At 43.3% G+C, this 22,948-nt stretch overlaps 1 protein-coding gene across 5 annotated transcripts in view; it reads left to right on the forward strand.

The window, feature by feature from the left end:
• The window catches only part of LOC134351808 (arf-GAP with SH3 domain, ANK repeat and PH domain-containing protein 1-like), a 729,826-nt gene that overhangs the window by 488,322 nt on the left and 218,556 nt on the right, over positions 1-22,948 (forward strand). For all 5 annotated transcript variants that reach the window (XM_063058512.1, XM_063058513.1, XM_063058511.1 and 2 more), the window contains exon 11: positions 2,961-3,047. In XM_063058512.1, the coding sequence (XP_062914582.1) occupies positions 2,961-3,047 (87 nt within the window). The remainder of the gene's footprint in view (positions 1-2,960; positions 3,048-22,948) is intronic.

The raw sequence follows: 22,948 nt of genomic DNA on the forward strand, positions 1-22,948 counted from the left end.
TCGTCATTGATTTGATGCAAACTATGCATTTTGCTATATGTTTCGATGTACATGTGACAAATAAAGCTAAAGCTAATCCATAGAAGCCCTATATTGTGGTTAAATTAAACAAACATTTGGAGAGTCATGTTAGAAAACTTACTGTGTACAACAGTAGTAGGATTATGACACAAGTAACTACTTTCCTTACTCTTCCATTTGAGTGGTATGTGGGATACACAGGATGCTGAGTTTGGACTAATGACTTTATGCTTACAGATTTTTTTGTGAGGCTAATTATGTGTTCACAGCTTCTCTGCTAATTGTGTATAATACTGGATCAAAAGTTCAGTATAAACTTTAAATATGTATAAAAAGTTTTGAATTGAGCCATTGCAACCCCCCCCCAGTCCAGATAAAATTCAACAGGAAACTTATTTCAAAAAAGAGATTTACGTATTAATTGGTAGGTTAAACTCAAAGTAGTAATTTTCCTCCTGGACCAATCATTAAGAATAATGCAAATTAAGAATAATGGTTAACTTTCTGAATTTAATTTATTGTTTTTAATTCTGAACTTTGCCGACTTCATGCTTGGTAGTTATTTAAGTATTTATCCCTGTAGGATAGAACAAAAACACTAAATTATTTCCTTTATTCTGTCCCAAAGATAGCTTGTATTAAATGACAATTCTGGTACTTCAGATAGGGCATTATAAATCTCGAGAATAGACTTTTAATTATATAGTTATTAAATAGACTGATAACCAGGCAATCAGAGTACAAAAGTTTATATTTCCTGTTGTCTTAAATGTTATCAGCCAGAGTTGTTACTTTGGATGATTCTTTTGTGATGAAATGTGAAGTCATCTTGGGATGTATTGGGAAATAAAAGTGATTTTAAGGAAATAACAAATTAATGCTGAACTTGGAGAAACTTGGCTTTAAGACCATAAGATATAGGAGCAGAAGTAGGCCATTTGGCCCATCAAGTCTGCTCTGCCATTCAATCATGGGCTGACCCAATTCTTCCAGTCATCCCCACTTCCCTGCCTTCTCCCCATACTGTTTGATGCCCTGGTTAATCAAGAAGCTATCTATCTTAAATGCAAACAATGACTTGGCCTCCACAGCCACTCGTGGTAACAAATTCCACAGATTTACCACCCTCTGACTAAAGTAATTTCTCTGTATCTCTGTTCTAAATGAGCATCCTTCAATCCAGAAGTCATGCAATCTTGTCCTCGACTCCTCTACCATGGGAAATAACTTTGCCATATCTAATCTGTTCAGGCCTTTTAACATTCGGAATGTTTCTATGAGATCCCCCCTCATTCTCCTGAACTCCAGGAATACAGCCCAAGAGTTGCCAGACGTTCCTCATATGGTAACCCTTTCATTCCTGGAATCATTCTCATGAATCTTCTCTGAACCCTCTCCAATGTCAGTATATCCTTTCTAAAATAAGGAGCCCAAAATTGCACACAGTACTCCACGTGTGGTCTCATGAGTGCCTCAACATCATATCCCTGTTCTTATATTCTATACCCCTAGAAATGAATGCCAATATTGCATTCGCCTTCTTCACCACTGACTCAACATGGAGGTTAACCTTTAGGGTATCCTGCACAAGAACTCCCAAGTCCCTTTGCATCTCTGCATTTTGAATTCTCTCCCCATCTAAATAGTAGTCTACCCGTTTATTTCTTCTAACAAAGTGCATGACCATACACTTTCCAACATTCTATTTCATTTGCCACTTCTTTGCCCATTCCCCTGAACTATCTTACGTCTCTCTGCAGGCTCTCTGTTTCCTCAACGCTACCCACTCTCCACCTATCTTTGTATCATCGGCAAATTTAGCCACAAATCCACTAATCCCATAGTCCAAATTATTGACATACATCGTATAAAGCAGTGGTCCCAACATCAACCTTTGTGGAACTCCACTGGTAACCGGCAGCCAGCCAGTATAAGATCCTTTTATTCCCACTCTCTATTTTCTGCTGATCAGCCAATGTTCCACCCATGCTAGTAACTCCCCTGTAATTCCATGGGCTCTTATCTTGCTAAACAGCCTCATGTGTGGCACCCTGTCAAAGGCCTTCTGAAAATTCAAGTACACCACATCCACTGCATCTCCTTTGTCTACCCTGCTTGTAATTTCCTCAAAAATTTGCAGTCAGGCAGGATTTTACTTTCAAGAAACCATGCTGGTTTTGGCCTATCTTGTCATGTGCCTCCAGGTACTCAGTAATCTCATCCCTAACAATTGATTCCAACAACTTCCCAACCATTGATGTCAGACTAACAGGTCTATTGTTTTCTTTCTTCTGCCTCCCACCCTCCTTAAACAGTGGAGTAACATTTGCAATTTTCCAGTCATCTGGTACAATGCCAGAATCTGTCGATTCTTGAAAGATCATTGTTAATGCCTCTGCAATCTCTCCAGCTACTTCCTTCAGAACCCAGGGGTGCATTCCATCAGGTCCAGGAGATTTATCCACCCTCAGACTGTTAAGCTTCCTGAGCACCTTCTCAGTTGTAACTTTCACTGAACGTACTGAACTTCCCTGATGCTCTTGAATGGCCGGTATACTGCAGATGTCATCCACTGTGAAGACTGATGCAAACTACGCATTCAATTTCTCTGCCATTTCTGCGTCTCTCATTACAATATCTCCAGCGTCATTTTCTATTGGTCCTATATCTACCCTCAACTCTCTTTTACCCTTTATTTACTTAAAAAAACTTTTAGTATCTTCTTTGATATTAGTTGCGAGCTTCCTTTCATAATTCATCTTTTCCTTCCTAATGGCCTTCTTAGCTTCCTTCTGAAAGTTTTTAAAAGCTTCCCAATACTTTATCCTACGACTAGCTTTGGCTTCCTTGTATGCCCTCTCTTTTGCTTTTACTTTGTCTCTGACTTGTCAAACAAAAATTTCTTCTTATTTGGAATAATAATAATCTTCTCTCCTCAGATTAAGCAAACACAAGATGAAGAAAAGAAACAACTGTGCACACTCCGTGATATGCTGAAATCCTCACTGCAGATGGAACTAAAAGAGGTAAGAGTACTTGAAGTACACTTCAGTATGTTCAAATATTAGAAATTACTCAGTTTACTGCAGTTTCCTCCTGTCTGAGCATCTTTCAATAATGTAAAGAAAGACAAGTGTTCAGGTTAGGCATTGCTGTGCCAAAAACTTGACAGATCTCCTGCCTCCACTAGAGCTCCAGCAGCAATGAATTCCCTACGGTTTAATGTTGAGCCGCTGTCTATGAATGCTGCTGAATCAATTGATGTGTCTACTGGATGCTGAGAGATAGAGCTTCGGGTATAATGAATGCAAGGCATCATTCATGACTGGCTGCACCAGTTCCAAATGTTGACAGAACACTCTGATTATATCATCTCTCTCATCGTCTGTTAAATTTGACCCTAGCGCAGGGGTTCCCAAACTTTTTGTTGTAATACCATGGACCAATACCATTAAGCAAGGGGTCTGTGGACCCCAGGCTGGGAACTCCTGCCCTAGAGATTGTTTCAGTTTATAGCAGTGATATAGCTGTTCAAGAGCACAGCATCACGTTTTCACCTCTCCTCTCATCTTGCTTGTTTGGTAATTCCTGCACTTGACTCTAAAATTGCTGTTGCTGAAGTTTTCATTCTACTTCTCTTTGAATCATTCTGCAGTGTCCCTCACAAATAATTCTGAACATCCCAGGTCTAAAGCAGGATGCCGGAATAGATAATGAGAGACATTGTGGTGTGGTGTAACTGCATTTACTGGCTTGAATATAATTTTTGTAAGAGTGTGTCATTATTTTCTACCTTCAACAGATTGCCCAGATTCCAAGCTGTGAGGCTTCTGAAGCTTATTTTCTAATCATGCCTCCATTGGCAACCACGTCCCCATTGTGCTCCATGCCGAAGTAATTTTTTCCTAAAGAAATCGTGATTCATCGGTTGTTCTGATCATTCCAGTTTCCCAATGCTGTGCCCATTTGCTTACCTGATAAGTTGGCAATGGGCTGAGTACAACGTTGTAAACATAATAGATTCTGCAGATGCTGGAAATCTAGTGTAGCAGATACAGTCAATGTTTTATTCCTTTCCATAGATGCTGCCTGACCTGCTGAGTTCCTCCAGCATTTTGTATGTGTCACTGAATATAGTATTAAAACCTTTCTGCATATTTCTGAACAACTTCCAATATGTCATTTGTTGTGCATTAAGTATGCCAAAAGAATTCTGTGAGCTGAATAAAATACTGCACTTGTGGAGAGTCAGTGTCATCTTCAGACTTCATGAGTGACCTACATTATACCTTGATTTGTATGACGTTCACCCACAGATAGTGTAACTTTCCTTGAGTTATCTACCAGACGATAGAAGAAGATGCTTCCATCTCTATTTGTTTCTTGAAATAGTTTTGTCTTGTGCAGAATTTTGGATGAATTCCTACAATATTCAATGTGTGAATTATTTTTGTGTAATCAAGTGATAGTTGCTCTTCAAGAGGATTTAAGCAAGTTAACTGTGTTCTGCCCACCTGCTTTTGGACATTTTAACTCTGGAAATTAAATGCTGAACGATTAGGGAATCTGGCATAACAATATAGTCATAGTCTTAGTCATACTTTATTGATCCCAGGGGAAATTGGTTTTCGTTACAGTTGCACTATAAATAATTAAATAGTAATAAAACCATAAATAATTAAATAGTAATATGTAAATTATGCCAGGAAATAAGTCCAGGACCAGCCTATTGGCTCAGGGTGTCTGACCCTCCAAGGGAGGAGTTGTAAAGTTTGATGGCCACAGGCAGGAATGACTTCCTATGACGCTCAGTGTTGCATCTCGGTGGAATGAGTCTCTGGCTGAATGTACTCCTGTGCCCAACCAGTCCATTATGTTGTGGATGGGAGACATTGTCTAAGATGCCGTGCAACTTGGACAGCATCCTCTTTTCAGACACCACCGTGAGAGAGTCCAGTTCCATCCCCACAACATCACTGGCCTTACGAATGAGTTTGTTGATTCTGTTGGTGTCTGCTACCCTCAGCCTGCTGCCCCAGCACACAACAGCAAACATGATCGCACTGGCCACCACAGACTCGTAGAACATCCTCAGCATTGTCCGGCAGATGTTAAAGGACCTCAGTCTCTTCAGGAAATAGAGACAGCTCTGCCCCTTCTTGTAGACAGCCTCAGTGTTCTTTGACCAGTCCAGTTTATTGTCATTTCATATCCCCAGGTATTTGTAATCCTCCACCATGTCCACACAGACCCCCTGGATGGAAACAGGGGTCACCGGTGCCTTAGCCCTCCTCGGGTCTAGCACCAGCTCCTTAGTCTTTTTCACATTAAGCTGCAGATAATTCTGCTCATACCATGTGACAAAGTTTCCTACTGTAGCCCTGTACTCATCTCCTTTGCTGATGCATCTAACTATGGCAGAGTCATCAGAAAACTTCTGAAGATGACAAGATTCTGTGCAGTAGTTGAAGTCCGAGGTGTAAATGGTGAAGAGAAAGGGAGACAAGACAGTCCCCTGTGGAGCCCCAGTGCTGCTGACCACTCTGTCGGATACACGGTGTTGCAAGCACACGTACTGTGGTCTGCCAGTCAGGTAATCAAGAATCCATGACACCAGGAAAGCACCCACCTGCATCGCTGTCAGCTTCTCCCCCAGCAGAGCAGGGCAGATGGTGTTGAACGCACTGGAGAAGTCAAAAGACATGACCCTCACCATGCTTGCTGGCTTGTCCAGGTGGGCGTAGACACGGTTCAGCAGGTAGATGATGGCATCCTCAACTCCTAGTCAGGGCTGGTAGGCGAACTGGAAGGGATCTTAAGTGTGGCCTGACCATAGGCCGGAGCAGCTCCAGAACAAGTCTCTCCAGGGTCTCCATGATGTAGGAGGTCAATGCCACTGGTCTGTAGTCATTGAGGCCGCTGGGGCGTGGTGTCTTCGGCACAGGGACGAGGCAGGACGTCTTCCACAGCACAGGAACCCTCCAGAGTCTCAGGCTCAGGTTGAAGACATGGCGAAGTACTCCACATAGCTGAGGGGCACAGGCTTTGAGCACCCTGGTACTGACACCATCCGGTCCTGCAGCCTTGCTTGGGTTGAGACGTTTCAGCTGTCTTCTCACCTGTTCAGCTGTGAAGCCCACCGTGGTGGTTTCATATGGGAAAGGGGTATAGTCATGAGAGCAGGGTGGGGGACTGTGAGGAGGGGTATGAGGGGAGAGTGGAATATGTGTTGGTTGGGGCCGACAACAGATGTCTCATGTGGGGGATGGGCAGGGGCCACAATGTCAAATCTGTTAAAGAACAGGTTAAGTTCGTTGGCCCTGTCCACACTGCCTTCAGCTCCTCTGTTGCTAGTTTGCCAGAACCCAGTGATGGTCCTCATCCCACTCCAGACCTCTCTCATGTTGTTCTGCTGGAATTTCCACTCAAGCTTCCTCCTGTACCTGTCTTTAGCCTCCCTGATCCCGGCTTTCAGGTCCCTCTGTATTGCCCTCAGCTCCTCCCTATTTCCATCTCTAAACGCCCTCATAAATATTTATTTTTATTTCTGGCTTTGTGGTCAAACTACATGTTGGAAATCACTGTATTCAATTTACAGCTCATACAGTTATCCATAAAATAATTCCCCCTGACTGCTATGTCTAAAAGTGTTTGTTTTTCTGTTTACCCATTTAAAGTAAAATGTGTTTCGAATATTTCAAGGAAATGTAAAACCTCATTTACTCCCTATTTTACTGTTCATTGAAAGCAGGACTTTTAGCCATCTGGTGAACGCTGAATTCATAGAACAGTACATCACAGGAACAGGTCCTTTGGCTCACAATGCCTGCACTGAACATGATGCCAAATTAAACTAAATTTCTTCTATCCCTTCATTCAAAGTTTCCAAAGGTACATTGAATGTCAGAGAAATGTATACAATATACATTCTGAAATGCTTTTTCTTCGCAACCATCCACGAAAGCAGAGGAGTGCCCCAAAGAATGAACGACAGTTAAATGGTAGAACCCCAAAGCCCCCCCCAGCTCCCCTAACTCCTTCACAGCAAAGCAACAATCCCCACCCTCCCCCACCGGCAAAAAAAAAAGCATTGGCACCCGCTACCAAGCACTTGTGTGTGAGCAAGGCATCAGCAAAGGCACAGACTTGCAGTACTCCAAAGACTACACTGTTCACCCAGCATTCGACATACCACAGGCTCTCCCTCTCCCAAGTAAGGGAAAAAGAGGTATCTCCATTTCACAGCGAGCAGGGAGACATAACAAACAACTCGCTGGTTTACGATATTAAAAGTCCGTTACGTCGCTTTTTCCAAGCTCTGTACCCAAAGATCTTGGGTCTCTGGGCACACAGCTTTAGATCTTCCATCTCCCACAACACACCGGTCTTCTGCCTGGGCACCGATCTCTGATCCCCCCGCCATCTCCAGAGCTATGAAAACTTGGTCCTCCAAAGGCGAACAGAACTCTTAGGACGAGCCTTTGGCATGCCGAACAACGGCCCGTTGTGAAACCCCGAGAGCGGGTCCCATTCCTGCAAAGAACTGAAGTCAGCGTGTAACTCCAGGTCAGGGTCTTCAAAAGAACCCTGAAAGAGAAAAATACAGATATTAAAGATGGAAATAGAGCCGGTTCCGAAGATGCATACAAAGGAGTCGCCGTTAGGTGCTATTAAACCTCCTAAACTCCGCCTCTGACTTATTCCCTGCATTTTCTTGTGTTTACCTAAAACCCCTTAAATATCACTACTATGCTTTCACTGTTACCTCTGGCAATCTGTTTGAGGTATCTGCCATTCTTATGTAAAATACTTGCCTTGGACATTATCTTTAAATAGTCCCCTCTACTTAAATACAGGTGCTGTCATATCTAACACTTCTACCCTGGGGAAAAAGATTATGACCATCTATTCTTGCTACGCATATAATTTTGTAAACTTCTGACAGGTCACCCCTCAGCATTAGATAATCAGAAAAAAAGACTCCATTTTATCCAGCCTCCTTATTGTTTATACCTTATTGTAAGAAATGTCCTGGTAAAGCTATTCTGTACCCTTTCCAAAGCATCTGCATCATTCATGTGATGGGGTGACTAGACAATTCAGTCTGGTTCCTTAGAAAATGGAACCAAGTTTTATCTCTTCACACTCGACACACTTTTTTCTTACTCTTGTCACCAGTGGGGGGAGGTACTAAATTGGAGCATCATCTTTGATTAAAGTTGAATGGCTAATTTAACCTAACTAGTTGCTATTTTAATATAATCATTTGAAGCCCATTCTGAGGGGAAGAAGCTGTTCCTGAATCACTGAGTGTGGGCCTTCAGGCTTCTGTATTTCCTACCTGATGGTAACAGTGAGAAAAGGGCTTGCCCTGGGTGCTGCATGTCCTTAATAATGGATGCTGTCTTTCTGAGAACTGCTCCCTAAGGATGTCCTGGGTACATTGTATGCTAGTACTCAAGATGGATCTGACTAGATTTACAACCTTCTGCAGCTTCTTTCGGTCCTGCACAGTAGCCCCTCCATACCAGACAGTAATGCAGCCTGTCAGAATGCTCTCCAAAGTACAACTATAGACGTTTTTCAGTGTACTTGCTGACATCCCTAATCTGTTCAAACTCCTAATAACGTATAGCCGCTGTCTTGCCTTCTTTATGACTACATTGATATGTTGGGACCAGTTTAGATCCTCAGAGATCTTGACACCAAGGAACTTGAATCTGCTCACTCTCTCCACTTCTGATCCCTCTATGAGGATTGGTACGTGCTCCTTCATCTTACCCTTCCTGAAGTCCACAATCAGCTGTTTTGTCTTACTGACCTTGAGTGCCAAGATGTTGCTGCGGCATCACTCCACTAGTTGGCATATCTCACTCCTGTACACCCTCTCATCACCGCCTGAAATTCTATCAAGAACGTATTGCAAATCTTCCCCAGTCTAGATTGTGCTTAATGTCCTAAAATTCTAAGGCTTTCTTCCTGAATAGTGAGATTTGTTTCTATAGGAAGAAGTACAGTCAACGTTTCAGGCCGAGACTCTTCGTCAGGAATAACTGAAAGAAGAGATAGTAAGAGATTTGACAGGGGGTGGGGGATATCTGAAATGATAGGAGGGGGAGGGATGAAGCTAAGAGCTGGAAAGTTGATTGGCAAAAGGGATACAGAGCTGGAGAAGGGGGAGGGTCATTGGACAGGAGGCCAAGGGAGAAAGAAAGGGGGAGGGGAGCCCAGAAGAAGATGTAGAGCAGGCAAGGAATAACTGTGAGAGGGAGAGAGAGAAAAAAAAAGGAGGGGGAAGGGGAAAATAATAAATAAATAAATGGGGATGGGTTAAGAAGGGGAGGAGGGGAGGGGCATTAATGGAAGTTAGAGAAATCAGTGTTCATGCCATCAGGTTGGAGGCTACCCAGGCGGAATATAAGGTGTTCTTCCTCCAGCCTGAGTGTGGCTTCATCTTAACAGTAGAGGAGGCCATGGATTGACATATCAGAATGGGAATGAGACGCGGAATTAAAATGCGTGGCCATTTTCACTGTAATGGTGCATGACAAATTATACTATGTAATGACAATAAAGATATTTCATTTTATTTCATTTTAAAGACTGATGTTTGTCATCTAAATAACCTAGATGATAATGTGGTTAAATGGATCAGCAAATTTGCAGATGACACTAAGATTGGAGGTGTAATGGACAGCAGGGAAAACTATCAGAGCTTACAATGGGATCTGAACCAGCTGGGGAAAAATGGCTGAATAATGGTAGATGGAACTTAATGTAGACAAAGTATGAGGTATTGCACTTCAGGAGGAGCAAGCAGGGTAAGTCTTACAGGGTGTGCGGTAGGGCACTGAGGAGTGTGGTAGAACAGAGGGATCTAGAAATACAGATCCATAATTCCTTTAAAGTGGCATCACAGGTTGCAAAGAAAACTTTTGGCACACTGGCCTTTGTAAATCATGTATTGAGTACAGGAATTGGGATGTTATGTTTAAATTGTATAAGATACAGGTTAAGGCCTAATTTGGAATATTGTGTCCAGTTTTGGTCACCTACCTATAGGAAAGATGTAATTAAGATTGACAGAGTGAAAATAAAATTTTCAGGGATGTTGCCGGACTTGAGGACCTGAACTATAAGGAAAGGTTGAATAGGTTAGGACTTCAATCCCTAGAACAGAGAAGATTGATGGGAGATTCGGCAGAAGTATAAATAGCGCAAATGCAAGCAGGATTTTTCCACTGAGGTTGGGCGAGACTACAGCTAGAGTTCATGGGTTAAGGGTGAAAGTTGAAATATTTAAGGGGAACTTCACTCACTGGATGGTGAGAGTGTGGAACAAGCTGCCAGCACAAGTGGTATATACGGGGTCAATTTTAACACTTAAGACAAATTTGGCTAGGTATACGAATGGGGCGGAGACAGAGGGCAATAGTCCAGGTGAAAATCGATGGAGCTAGACAGATTAATAATTCAGCATGAACTAGATGGGCCTAAGACCCTGTTTCTGTGAAGAGTTCTGTAACTCAAGATGGTTTATTATCATTCTTCAATACACAAGTGTAAAGGGGAACGAAATGATTGTTACTGCAGCATAAAAAAAATGAACAAAAACAAAAAAAATAGTAAATATAAAAGCAATCTTTTAAAACACCATGTGTAAGCAACTGTATGGCCAATCAAATCACTATTAATATCCATTAATCCATTACAAAACTGAGAACATTCTGCAATTGTACAACAGCTGAATCATTTAAAAAATACAAATCACTTCACAAGAGCTTAACAAAAATAGCCCTCAAACCAAAACACAGTTAATGAAGATGACCAAGTGGGAGAAAGATAGAAAAGTTGAAATACAGATTGCATTGCACATGCAACCAGACATTACAGTTCGTAACTGCATAAAATGCATGAATAGGAGAGGTGGAGAGATCAAAAGAGGAAATGCTACAAGGGATTATTAAAGACGGAAAACTAGAGAGATTTTCAAAATAATAGGCCAAGCTCAAAAATTTGAGGCATTCAAAATATCCCTGATATAATACATTTCAGATAACGGTCTGCGCAAACGCAATTCTAGGAGATGTACTAACATCAAGGCTTTAAAAATATATACGTTGCGTATCATTTTTCAAGCTTACAAAAATGTGATGAAGCAGCTGAGATAAATTGGAAACAAGAGGATATGCTTTCAAGTTGGAAAGAGACAACCTTTTGATGGACCAGTAAGGGATGAGAAACCCAGTTCAGTCTGGGTTGGAATTTATGACTCAGCCCAAGGCCATCTCCTTCTCTGGGTATTTCAACATTCAGGTACAAATTAAAGCTCATGTGATCCCAAAGTTCAGGAGCCCAACAGCAAAGATGGAATCAAGTGATCAGAAGAACTGTTCAACTCAATGATGATACAGCTTCACTGATCCACAAATATTCTGTCATGTGTTCATATAATTTATAAAAAACATACTTCAAAGTAGGAAGACCTCATTTGCAACAAAACACTTATATAAAAGGGATTACAATAACTCCTCAGAGGTAAAACCTGCAAAAATAAACATTGAAAAATAGTTAAATCTAAAATTAAAGAACACAGTTCGATTTGTGACAATGAATGACTATTCTTAAACTTGTAAATAGTTTGGGACCACTATGAAGTAAATAATAAAAATGCACAGACCTGCCAATACAGGTAGACTCATTGTTTCTGCTTGTTCCTGCCCCACAAAGCTTATATCTACAGACCTCGACTCCGGTTTATCCCCCCAGTTCAGTCCCTTCGCATCTACGTCCGTGGTACTTCACATGCTCTGGATCTTTTCAATGACTTCAAGCTCCCTGGCCCTAATCACTTCATTTTCACCATGGGCATCCCGTCCCTACACATGAGGAGGGCCTTAAAACTCTTCTTCTTTCTAGACAACAGACCAACCTGTTCCCCTACATCTGGTGGAATGGGTCTGCACTCTCAATAATTTCCCCTTTTGCTCCTCCCACTTCTTCCAAACCAAATTCCTCCACCATCAATGCTGCTCTCACCCACATCTCTTCTGTTTTGTGCATATCTGTCCTCACCCATCTTCTTGCCACCCCAGCAGGGATAGGGTTCCTCATTCTCACCTAACACCCCATTAGCCTCCACTTCCAGTGCATATTTCTCTACAGCTTCCACCATCTCCAGCAGAATCCCACCACCGAGCACCTTTCCCTCCGCCGCACCTACTACAGGGATCACTCACTACCCACTCCCTTGTCCATTTGTCCCTCCCCACTGATTTCCCTTCTGGTACTTAACCTTGCAAGCAGAACCAGTGCCATACCTACCCCTACACCACCTCCCTCACTGCCATTCAGGGCAACAAACAGCCCTTCCTGATGAGGCGACACTTTGCCTGTGAGTCAGTTGGGGTCATCTACCATATCCGGTGCTCCCGGGCTGGCCTCCTGTTTATTACAGAGACTCGCTGTAGATTGGGAAACCACTTCACCGAGCACCAATGCTCCGTCTGCCAGAAAAAGCAAGATCTTTCGGTAGCCACACGTTTCTACTCCACTTCCCATTCCGACATAAGACCATAAGACACAAGAGCAGAATTAGGCCATTCAGCCCATCAAGTCTGTTCTGACATTCCTTCATAGCTGATCCCAGATCCCACTCAACCACATACACCAGCCTTCTCGCCATATCCTTTGACACCCAGACCAATCACGGAAATTATCAACTTCCACTTTAGATATACTCATGGACTTGACTTCCACTTCAGCCTATGGCAGAGCATTCCACAGATTTACTATTCTCTGGCTAAAAGATTTCCTCCTTACCTCTGTTCTAAAAGGTCACCCCCCTCAATTTTGAGGCTGTGCCCTCCAGCTCTGGATACTCTCACCATAGGAAACTTCCTCTCCACATCCACCTTATCTCGTCCTTTCAATATTCAGCAGGTGTCAATGAGATCCCCCCACACTCTTCTGAATTCCAGTGAATACAGGCCCAAAGCTGCCAATGCTCCTCATATGTTAACCTCTTCATCCCCAGAATCATACTCGTGAGCCCCTTCTGGACTCTCTCTAATGACAATACATGACAGATACAGGGCCCAAGACTTTTGACAGTAGTCCAAGTGTGGCCTGACTAGTGTCTTACAATGCCTCAGCATTATCTCTTTGCTTTTATATACTATTCCCTTTGAAATAAATGCCAACATTGCATTTGCCTTCTTCACCACTGACTCAACCTGTAAATTAACCTTCTGGAAGTCTTGCATGAGGACTACTCCCAAGTCCTTCTGCACCTCTGATGTTTGAACCTTCACCCCATTTAGATATAGTCTGCACTTTTGTTCCTTTTACCAAAATGTATTATCATACATTTCCCACTGTATTCCATCTACCACTTTTTCCACATTCTTCCAATTTTTCTAAGTCTTGCTGCAATCACATTGCTTTCTCAGCACTACCCACCCCTCCACCCATCTTCGTATCATCCACCAACTCTGCCACAAAGCGATTAATTCCATTATCTAAATCAGTGACAAACAATGGTCAGACCACACTTGGAGTACTTTCTTTCTCCCCAGGCCTCCCGTCCCATGATCCTCTCCCTTTGCCAGCTCTGTATCCCTTTTGCTAATCAACTTTCCAGCTCTTAGCTTCATCCCTCCCCCTCCTGTCTTCTCCTATCATTTTGGATCTTCCCCTCTTCTCCCACTTTCAAATATCTTATTCTCTCTTCTTTCAGTTAGTCTTGATGAAGGGTCTCGGCCCGAAACGTCGACTGTACTTCTTCCTATAGATGCTGCCTGGCCTGCTGCGTTCCACCAGCATTTTATGTGTGTTGCTTGAATTTCCAGCATCTGTAGATTTCCTCATGTTTGTGTTTTTAAATTCACTACTGCAAAGCCTCTTCCAGTCATGCCTACACTGAAGAAGTTGAAATCTTCTCTTCGATGGGAGTTTAGTGAAACCCTTTCTCCCTGCTCCCTATCTATAATTTCTTCAGCCTTTCAACTTTTCGACCACACTAACTTGTCTTCGCCGCCAACTTACTCCAGTGGGCTTCAGGATTCGTTTTCAAGCCCCTCAATTTGGACCTTCTGAGGATCCCAGGTGCTCACATTTAATTGACTCTGCCTCCCACTGTTTCTCCTGTCGAGCTCTGTGGGCAACCCTCTCTGCCATGAGGAGGTACCTAGCGTCCCTATCCCAGTCCCTTCCACACCTCTGGGATACTTTCTTCACCGTTTGTAATGGACCTGCCTGTCATTTCATCCTCCATCGGATCCATGCGTGCAATCGCCGTTTCTTTGACTTTGTCATGTTAGGCAAGGATCGCAAGATCTTCCTTCTGCAGACCCCGGAGCCTGCTGGCTCCGACGCTAGCAGGCATGAACTTCAGATCGCGGCCCCCGCCGTCGATCTCGGCGGCTGTACCAACCCAGGGCATATTCAATACCCGGATTCCAGCACCATCAAAGCGGGTTCCAACGACCATGGACACCTTCAAAGCGATTGCGCAACCTCCAACAGCGACTCCAGCCTTGAACTCCAGGCTGGGTCTTCACATGCTGCTATTGTGACTCCCTCAGGTCCTATCGTCAGCTCCTGGATCCTCAGGGGCTCCTTCTTCCTCTCACCCCAACCTTCCCCTCTCTACTGACACTACCACCCTCCCCCTCCCCTCTGATCCGAACTCTCATCCGTGCCGGGTCTTTATCATCCAATCCGACCTTCAACTGTCTGAGGCAGAGCGCTCATTCCTCAGTAAGGGCCTTACCTTTGTCCCCCTTCGCCCACACCTCAGCGAGTTCCTCTTGCACCCTGACGCTGAACTCTCCTTCTGCCAGCTCCGTCTCTGAGCTTACTTCTTTGGCAAGGACTCTCCCACCCCTAATGATGACCCCTTCTCCCGTCTTCAACCCTCCTCCTCTTCATGGACACCCCGCTCTGGTCTTCTGCCTGCTCTAGATCGCTTTATTGCTAACTGCCGACGGGACATCACCACACCTTGTTCCCAATCCAACCTCACTCCTTCTGAATGCTCTGCTCTCCACTCCCTCCGCACCAATCCTAACCTTACTATAAAACCCGCTGATAAGGGGGGCACTGTTGTAGTCTGGCGTACTGACCTCTACCTTGCCGAGGCACAGCAACAACTCGCTGATACCTGCTCCTATTTACCCCTCGATCATGACTCCACTAAGGAGCACCAGGCCATTGTCTCCCACACCATCACCAACCTTATCAGCTCTGGGGATCTCCCATTCACTGCCGTCAACCTCATAGTTCCCACACCCCGCACTTCCCGTTTCTACCTCCTGCCCAAGATCCACAAACCTACCAGTCCAGGTAGACCCATTGTCTCAGCTTGCTCCTGCCCCACCAAACTCATTTCTGCATACCTCGACACTGTTTTACTCCCCCCTTGTTCAATCCATTCCCACCTATGTTTGTGACACTTCTCACGGTCTGAATTTTTTCAATGATTTTAAGTTCCCTGGCCCCCATCGCCTTATTTTCACCATGGATGTCCAGTCCCTATATACCTCCATCCCCCACCAGGAAGGTCTCAAAGCTCTCTGCTACCTTTTGGATTCCAGACCTAACCAGTTCCCCTTGACTACAACTCTCCTCCATCTAGCGGAATTGGTCCTTACTCTTAATACTTATACTTTATACTTTATTAATCACCAAACAATTGATACTAGAACGTACAATCATCACAGCGATATTTGATTCTGCGCTTCCTGCTCCCTGGATTACAAATCGATAGTAAATATTAAAAATGTAAATTATAAATCATAAATAGAAAATAGAAAAATGGAAAGTAAGGTAGTGCAAAAAAATGAAGATGCAGGTCCGGATATTTGGAGGGTATGGCCCAAATCCGGGTTCAGGATCCGTTCAGCAGTCTTATCACAGTTGGAAAGAAGCTGTTCCCAAATCTGGCTGCACGAGTCTTCAAGCTCCTGAGCCTTCTCCCGGAGCGAAGAGGGACGAAAAATATGTTGGCTGGGTGGGTCGTGTCCTTGGTTATCCTGGCAGTACTGCTCCGACAGCGTGCAGTGTAAAGTGAGTCCAAGGACGGACGATTGGTTTGTGTGATGTGCTGCGCCATGTTGATGATCTTCTGCAGCTTCTTCCGGTCTTGGACAGGACAACTTCCATGCCAGGTCGTGATGCACCATAGAAGAATGCTTTCTACGGTGCATCTATAAAAATTCGTGAGGTTTTTAGGGGACAGGCCAAATTTCTTTAGTTTTCTCAGGAAGTAAAGGCACTAATAATAATAATCTCTCATTTGGCTCCTCCCACTTCCTCCAAACTAAAGGTGTAGCTTTGGGCACCCGTATGGGTGCCAGCGATGCCTGCCTTTTTGTCAGCTTTGTGGAACAGTCCATGTTCCAAGCCTATATTGGTATCCGTTCCCCACTTTCCCTTCACTACATCGACGACTGCATTAGCGCTGCTTCCTACACGCATGCTGAGCTCGTTGACTTCATGAACTTTGTCTCCAACTTTCACCCTGCCCTCAACTTTACCTGGTCCATTTCCAACACCTCCCTCCCCTTCATTGATCTTTCTGTCTCTATCACTGGAGACAGCTTATCTATTGATGTCTACTATAAGCCTACGGACTCTCAACAGCTACCTGGACTATTCCTCTTCCCACCCTGTCTCGCAATTCCTCCATCTCTGCCGCATCTGCTCTCAGGATGACGCTTTTCATTCCAGGGCGAAGGAGATGCCTTCCTTTTTTAAAGAAAGGGGCTTCCCTTCCTCCACCATCAGCTCTGCTCTCAAACGCATCTCTCCCATTTCACGCACATCTGCTCTCACCCGATCCTCCCGCCACCCCACAAGGGATAGAGTTCCCCTTGTCCTCACCTACCACCCCACCTGCCTCCAGGTCCAACATGTAATTCTGCATAACTTCCGCCACCTCCAATGGGATCCCACCAGCAAGCACATCTTTCCCTTCCCCCCCGCCTGCTTTCCGCAGGGATTGCTCCCTACACGACTCCCTTGTCCATTCGTCCCTCCCCCCCATCCCTTCCCACCAATCTTCCACCCAGCACTTATCCTTGTAAGCGGAACAAGTGCTACACCTGTCCTTACACTTCCTCCCTCACTACGATTCAGGGCCCCAGACAGAACTTCCAGGTGAGGCGACACTTCACCTGTGAGTCGGCTGGGGTGATATACTACGTCCGGTTCTCCTGGTGCGGCCTTCTGAATATTGGTGAGACCCGACGCAGACTGGGAGACCGTTTCGCTGAACACCTACGCTCTGTCCGCCAGAGAAAGCAGGATCTCCCAGTGGCCACACATTTTAATTCCACGTCCCTTTCCCATTCTGATATGTCTATCCACCGCCTCTTCTACTGTCAAGATGAAGCCACAGTCAGGTTGGAAGAACACCACCTTATATTCCGCCTGGGTAGCCTCCAACCTGATGGCATGAAGATTGATTTCTCTAACTTCCGTTAATGCCCCTCCTCCCCTTCTTACCCCACCCCGTATATTTAATTATTATTTCCCCTCCCTCCTTTTTTTCTCTCTCTGTTCCTCTCACAATCACTCCTTGCCTGCCCTCCATCTTCCTCTGGGCTCCCCTCCCCCTTTCTTTCTCCCTAAGCCTCCCGTCCCATGATCCTCCCCCTTCTCCAGCTCTGTATCCCTTTCACCAATCAACTTCCCAGCTTTTAGCTTCATCTCTCCCTCTCATGTCTTCTATTATTTCGGATCTCCCCATTCCCCCTGCCACTCTCAAATCTCTTACTATCTCTTCTTTCAGTTAGTTCTGACGAAGGGTCTCGGCCCGAAATGTCAGCTGTACTTCTCCCTATAGGTGTTCCCTGGCCTGCTGCATTCCACCATCATTTTCTGTGTGTTGCTTGAATTTCCAGCATCTGCAGATTTTCTCGTGTTAGCGAGATTGTTTTTTGTCTCTGTCTCGATATTGAAATTGGTGCTGTTATTGTAATGTCTTGAATTGCCTTTTGTAAAAAGCAAATATAAATAATATCAGAGTAGGATTAACAGAATTAGCACAAACAATTTTCAATTAAAATACTCACTAATAGTTTAAGGATGTTTATTTAATAACTGAAAGGTAAAAAAAAAATGTTAGAAACACTCGGTTTAAGCAGCATCTTGGGAATTTTAAACTAAGTTATCGTGTCCAGTTGAATGTCCTTTATCAGGTTGCTTGGAGGGTTCTTCTAGGGTACATTAGAGCTTTACAAAGATATTCAGGTTTTAGTTGTGGTTATTTGGCTTGCTTATATTTTTCAAACGGAATGAGAAAACACATAGAGGAGATAAAATTACTAAGTAAAGTTGATGGTTAACTTTTAACAATTCGTGGTACTTTCTTCCTGAAGTAAGTCACTGAGTTTCGTGTAGCAGAAAGCTGCAGACTAGAATCGCTCTAACTGCTAGGGCCACTGTTGAACTGTGTGACTGGTTTTCACTTGTAGGCATAGTTTGTATAGTTACCAAGTGTGTATCTCTGCAGCTTGCAGAAGGCAAATTTCTAATGTGAAAATAAGTGTCTAAAAGTATAAAGATGAACCTGAGATCCATAATCCACTATATATATATTCATCTTATAAAGATTAGACTTCCCTGGAGGAAGGGAGTATTAAGGCATTTATCATTAAAGACCTCCATCACCCAGAACTTGCCCTCTTCTCAATAGGAGGAGGTACAGGAGTCTGAAGACACACACTCAACATTTTAGGAACAGCTTCTGCCCCTCCACTATAAGATAAATGAATGGACAGTGAACCCATGAACACTAGCTCACTATCTTTGTTCTCTTTTTTCACTAATTTAATTTTTATATATGTTTCTTAGTGTAATTCAGTTTGTTTTATATGTTCCACGAAACAACAAATTCCATGTCGTGTCAGTGATAATAAACCTGATTGTGAAAGATTTTATTCCATGCTCAGTCAAAAGCAGGCCCTTCTACTGAGTCGAAGCGAACCATTATATTCCTCTGTCAGATTCCACCATTCAGCTCCATACATTAGGAGCAATTTGAAATTGTATATTATCCAACCATTGAGCACGTCGCTGGGGTGTGGAAGTAAACTGGCTCAGTTAAGATGTAAGGCAGCAGTTCTAATTGGCTGTGTCATTCTGCTGCAGTTTGTATGATTTTAATCTAGCTGAAAATACTTCAAATTTATGAATAAAAAGTAACTAAATGACAAGAAAATATAACTGTTATAACTCACGTTCCCTACCTATCAATTTTAAATGAAACTATCTAAAATCTTCCATGGTATTTCTTTTTGCATTGTATCTCTGAAGGACCTAAGACTATAAGACATAATAGCAGAATTAGGCCATTCAGCCCATCAAGACTACTCTGCCATTCCATCATAGCTGATCCTGGATCCCATTCAACCCCGTCCACCTGCCTTCTCACCATATCCTTTGATGCCCTGAGCAATCTGGAAGCTATCAACTTCTGCCTTAAATATACCATGGGCTTGGCCTCCGCTGCTGTCTGTGACAGAGCATTCCACAGATTCGCTATCCTCTGGCTAAAAAAAAAGTCCTCCTTACCTCTGTTCTAAAAGATCGGCACTCAATTTTCTCCAGCTGTCACTTTTTTGACCATTCTTCCAATTTGTCTAAGTCCTGCTATAATCGCATTACTTCCTGAGCACTACCTACCCCTCCACCTACCTTTGTATCATCCGCAAACCCTGCCACAAAGCCATCAATTCCATTATCCAAATCATTGACTAACAATGTGAAAAGTAGCAGTCTCAATGCTGACCCCTGAGGAACACCACTCGTCACTGGCAGCTAACTGGAAAAGGCCCTTTTTATTCCCATTCGCTGCCTTCTGCCTGTCAGCCTTTCTGCTATCCATGCCGGTATCTTTCCTGTAACACCATAGGATTTTATCTTGTTAAACAGCCACAAATACCTTTTGAAAATCCAAGTAAATGACATCCACTGCCTCTCCTCTGTCAACCCTGTTTGTTACTTTCTTGAAGAATTCTAACCATTTGTCAGGCAAGATTTCCCTTCACAGAAACCATGCTGACTTTGACTTATTTTATCATTAGTTTCTTAAGTACTCCGAAACCTCATCCTTAAAAATAGACTCCAACACTTTGGCTATCTGGCTTATATTTTCCTATATTTTGCCTTCCTCCCTTCTTAAAGAGTGGATTAACATTTGCAATCTTCCATTCTTCTAGGACCATGCCAGAATCAAGTGATTCTTGAAAGATCATGACCAATACATCCTTTATCTCTTCAGCAACTTCTCTTAGAACTCGCGAATGTAGTCCATCTGGTGCAGGTGACTTAACCACCTTAAGACCTTTGAGTTTGCCTCCCACTTTTTCTTTTGTAATAGTAATGGCACTCACTCCTGCTCTCTGACACTCACAGACCTCTGGCATACTGCCAGTATCTTCCACAGTGAAGACTGATGCAATGTACTCATTAAGTTCATCTTGCATTTCTTTGTCCCCTATTACTTCCTCACCAGCATCGTTTTCCAGTGGTCCAATATCAGCTCTCACCTCCCTTTCACGCTTTATATAACTGAAAAGCTTTTAGTATTCTGCTCGATATTATTGGCTAGTTTGCCCTCGTATTTCATCTTTTCCCTTGTAGCTTTGTTAGTTGCTTTTTATGGATTTTAAAAACTTTCCTGTCATCTAACTTCCCACTCACTTTTGCTACCTTATGTACTCTTTCCTTGAGTTTTACGCTGTCCTTAACTTCCCTTGTCAGCCACGGTTGCCTACCCCTGTCATTTGAGCATCACTTCTGTGGGACATAGCTATCTTGTACCTTGTGAACTATTTCCAGAAACTTCAGCCAATTTTGCTCTGCCATCATCCCCATCAGTATCCTCCTCCAGTCCACCTGGACAAGCTCCTCTCTCATGCCTCTGTAATTTCCTTTATTCCATTGCCATACTGATTAACGCGACTTGTACTTCTCAAGTTGCAGTACGAATTCAATCATATTGTGATCACTGCCTCCTAAGAGTTCCTGTACGTTAAGTTCCCTGCTAAGATCTGGGTTATTACACAACACCCAATCTAAGATAGCCTTTCCCTGAGTAGGCTCAAGCACAAGCTGCTCTAAAAAGCCATCTCATAGGCATTCAACAAATTCCCTCTTGCATTCCGACACCAACCTGATTTTCCCAGTCTCCTTGCATATTGAAGTCCCCCATTACCATTGTCTCGTTTCCCTTATTACATGCCTTTTCCAGCTCCCTTTGCAATCTCAACCCCACATCTTGGCTACTATTTGGGGGCCTATATATGATCCAAATGCTTTTTTTACCCTTGCAGTTTCTTAACTCCACCCACAAAGATTCAAAATTTTCTGCCCCTATGTCACCTCTTTCAAAAGATGTAATTCCATCTCTTACCAACAGAGCCACACCACCGCCTATGCCTTCCTACCTGTTCTTCAATACAAGGTATGTCCTGTGATGTTCAGCTCCCAGTTGTGGCCTTTCAGCCACGACTCAGTGATGTCCACAACGTCATACCGACCATCTTTAATCCTCCACCTCAAAGGATGTGGTGGATATCTTTGATTTTAATTGTGCTTATAAATTAGTTATGGGCGTTGTATTTATTGTAGACATCATACAACTATTGGTTATATTAATATGATATAATCTGAGTCTATGATTTAATGTTCATAGGAATTTACATTTCTTGGAAGTCATTGTGTACTTGGTGCCCATGTTAGTGATTGGAGCAATGAGCCCATGTTATTACAGGAAAGAATCTAGCATGGATAAAGTAGTGGCTGATTGGCAGAAGGCAAACATTGGGAATATAGGGAGCCTTTTCTGGTTGGCTGCCAGTGACTAATTTACTATCTGACTATGTATTCCAACTACCATCTCTTTGCCTATTCTCCTAATCTGTCTAAGGCCCGCTGTAGCCTCCCTACTTCTTCAAAATTACCTGTTCCTCCGCCTATCTTTATATTGTCTGCAAACTTTGCAACAAAGTCATCAATTCCATCATCCAAATCATTGACATATTAACATAAAAAGAATTGATCCCAACTCAAACCCCTGTAAAACACTACTAATCACTACTAGAGAATCCGAACAAGATCCCTTTATTCCCACATTTTGCCTCCTACTAATTGGCCAGTGCTTTATCCACGCTAGTATCTTTCCTGTAATACCATGGAGTCCTACCTTGTTTAGCAGCCTCACGTGCGGCACCTTTTCAAAGACCTTCTGAAAACCTAAGTACACAACGTCCACTGATTCTCCTTTGTCAAACCTGCTTGTTATTTCTTCAGATTTGTCAAGGAACAGGTAATTTTGAAGAAGTAGGGAGGCTACAGCGGATCTTAGACAAATTAGGAGAATAGGCAAAGAGATGGTAGTTGGAATACATAGTCAGATAGTATATGGTCATGCACTTTGGTAGAAGAAATTAAAGGGTTGCCTATTTTCTAAATGGAGAGAAAATACAAAAAAACTAAGGCACAAAGGGACTTGGGATTCCTTGTGCAGGATTCCCTAAAGGTTAATTTACAGGTTGAGTCTGTGGTGAGGAAGGCAAATGTGATGTTAGCATTCATTTCAAGAGGACTGGAATATAAAAGCAAAGATGTAATGCTGAGACTTTATAAAGCACTGGTGAGGCCTCACTTGGAGTATTTTGAGTGGTTTTGGGCCTGTTAAATGTTGTGCTGAAACTGGGACGGTTCACAAAAATGATTCCAGGATGGATTGGCTTGTCATATGAAGAGCATTTGATGGCTATGGGCCTGTATTCACTAGAAATCAGAAGAATGAAGGGTGACTTCATTGTAACCTATCGAATGGTGATGGGGCTTGATAGAGTGGATGTGGAGAAGATGTTTCCTATGGTGGGAGAGTCTCAAACCTGAGTACGCAGCC

The sequence above is a fragment of the Mobula hypostoma genome, chromosome 9 (genome assembly GCF_963921235.1).
Source record: "Mobula hypostoma chromosome 9, sMobHyp1.1, whole genome shotgun sequence".
NCBI lineage: Eukaryota > Metazoa > Chordata > Chondrichthyes > Myliobatiformes > Myliobatidae > Mobula > Mobula hypostoma.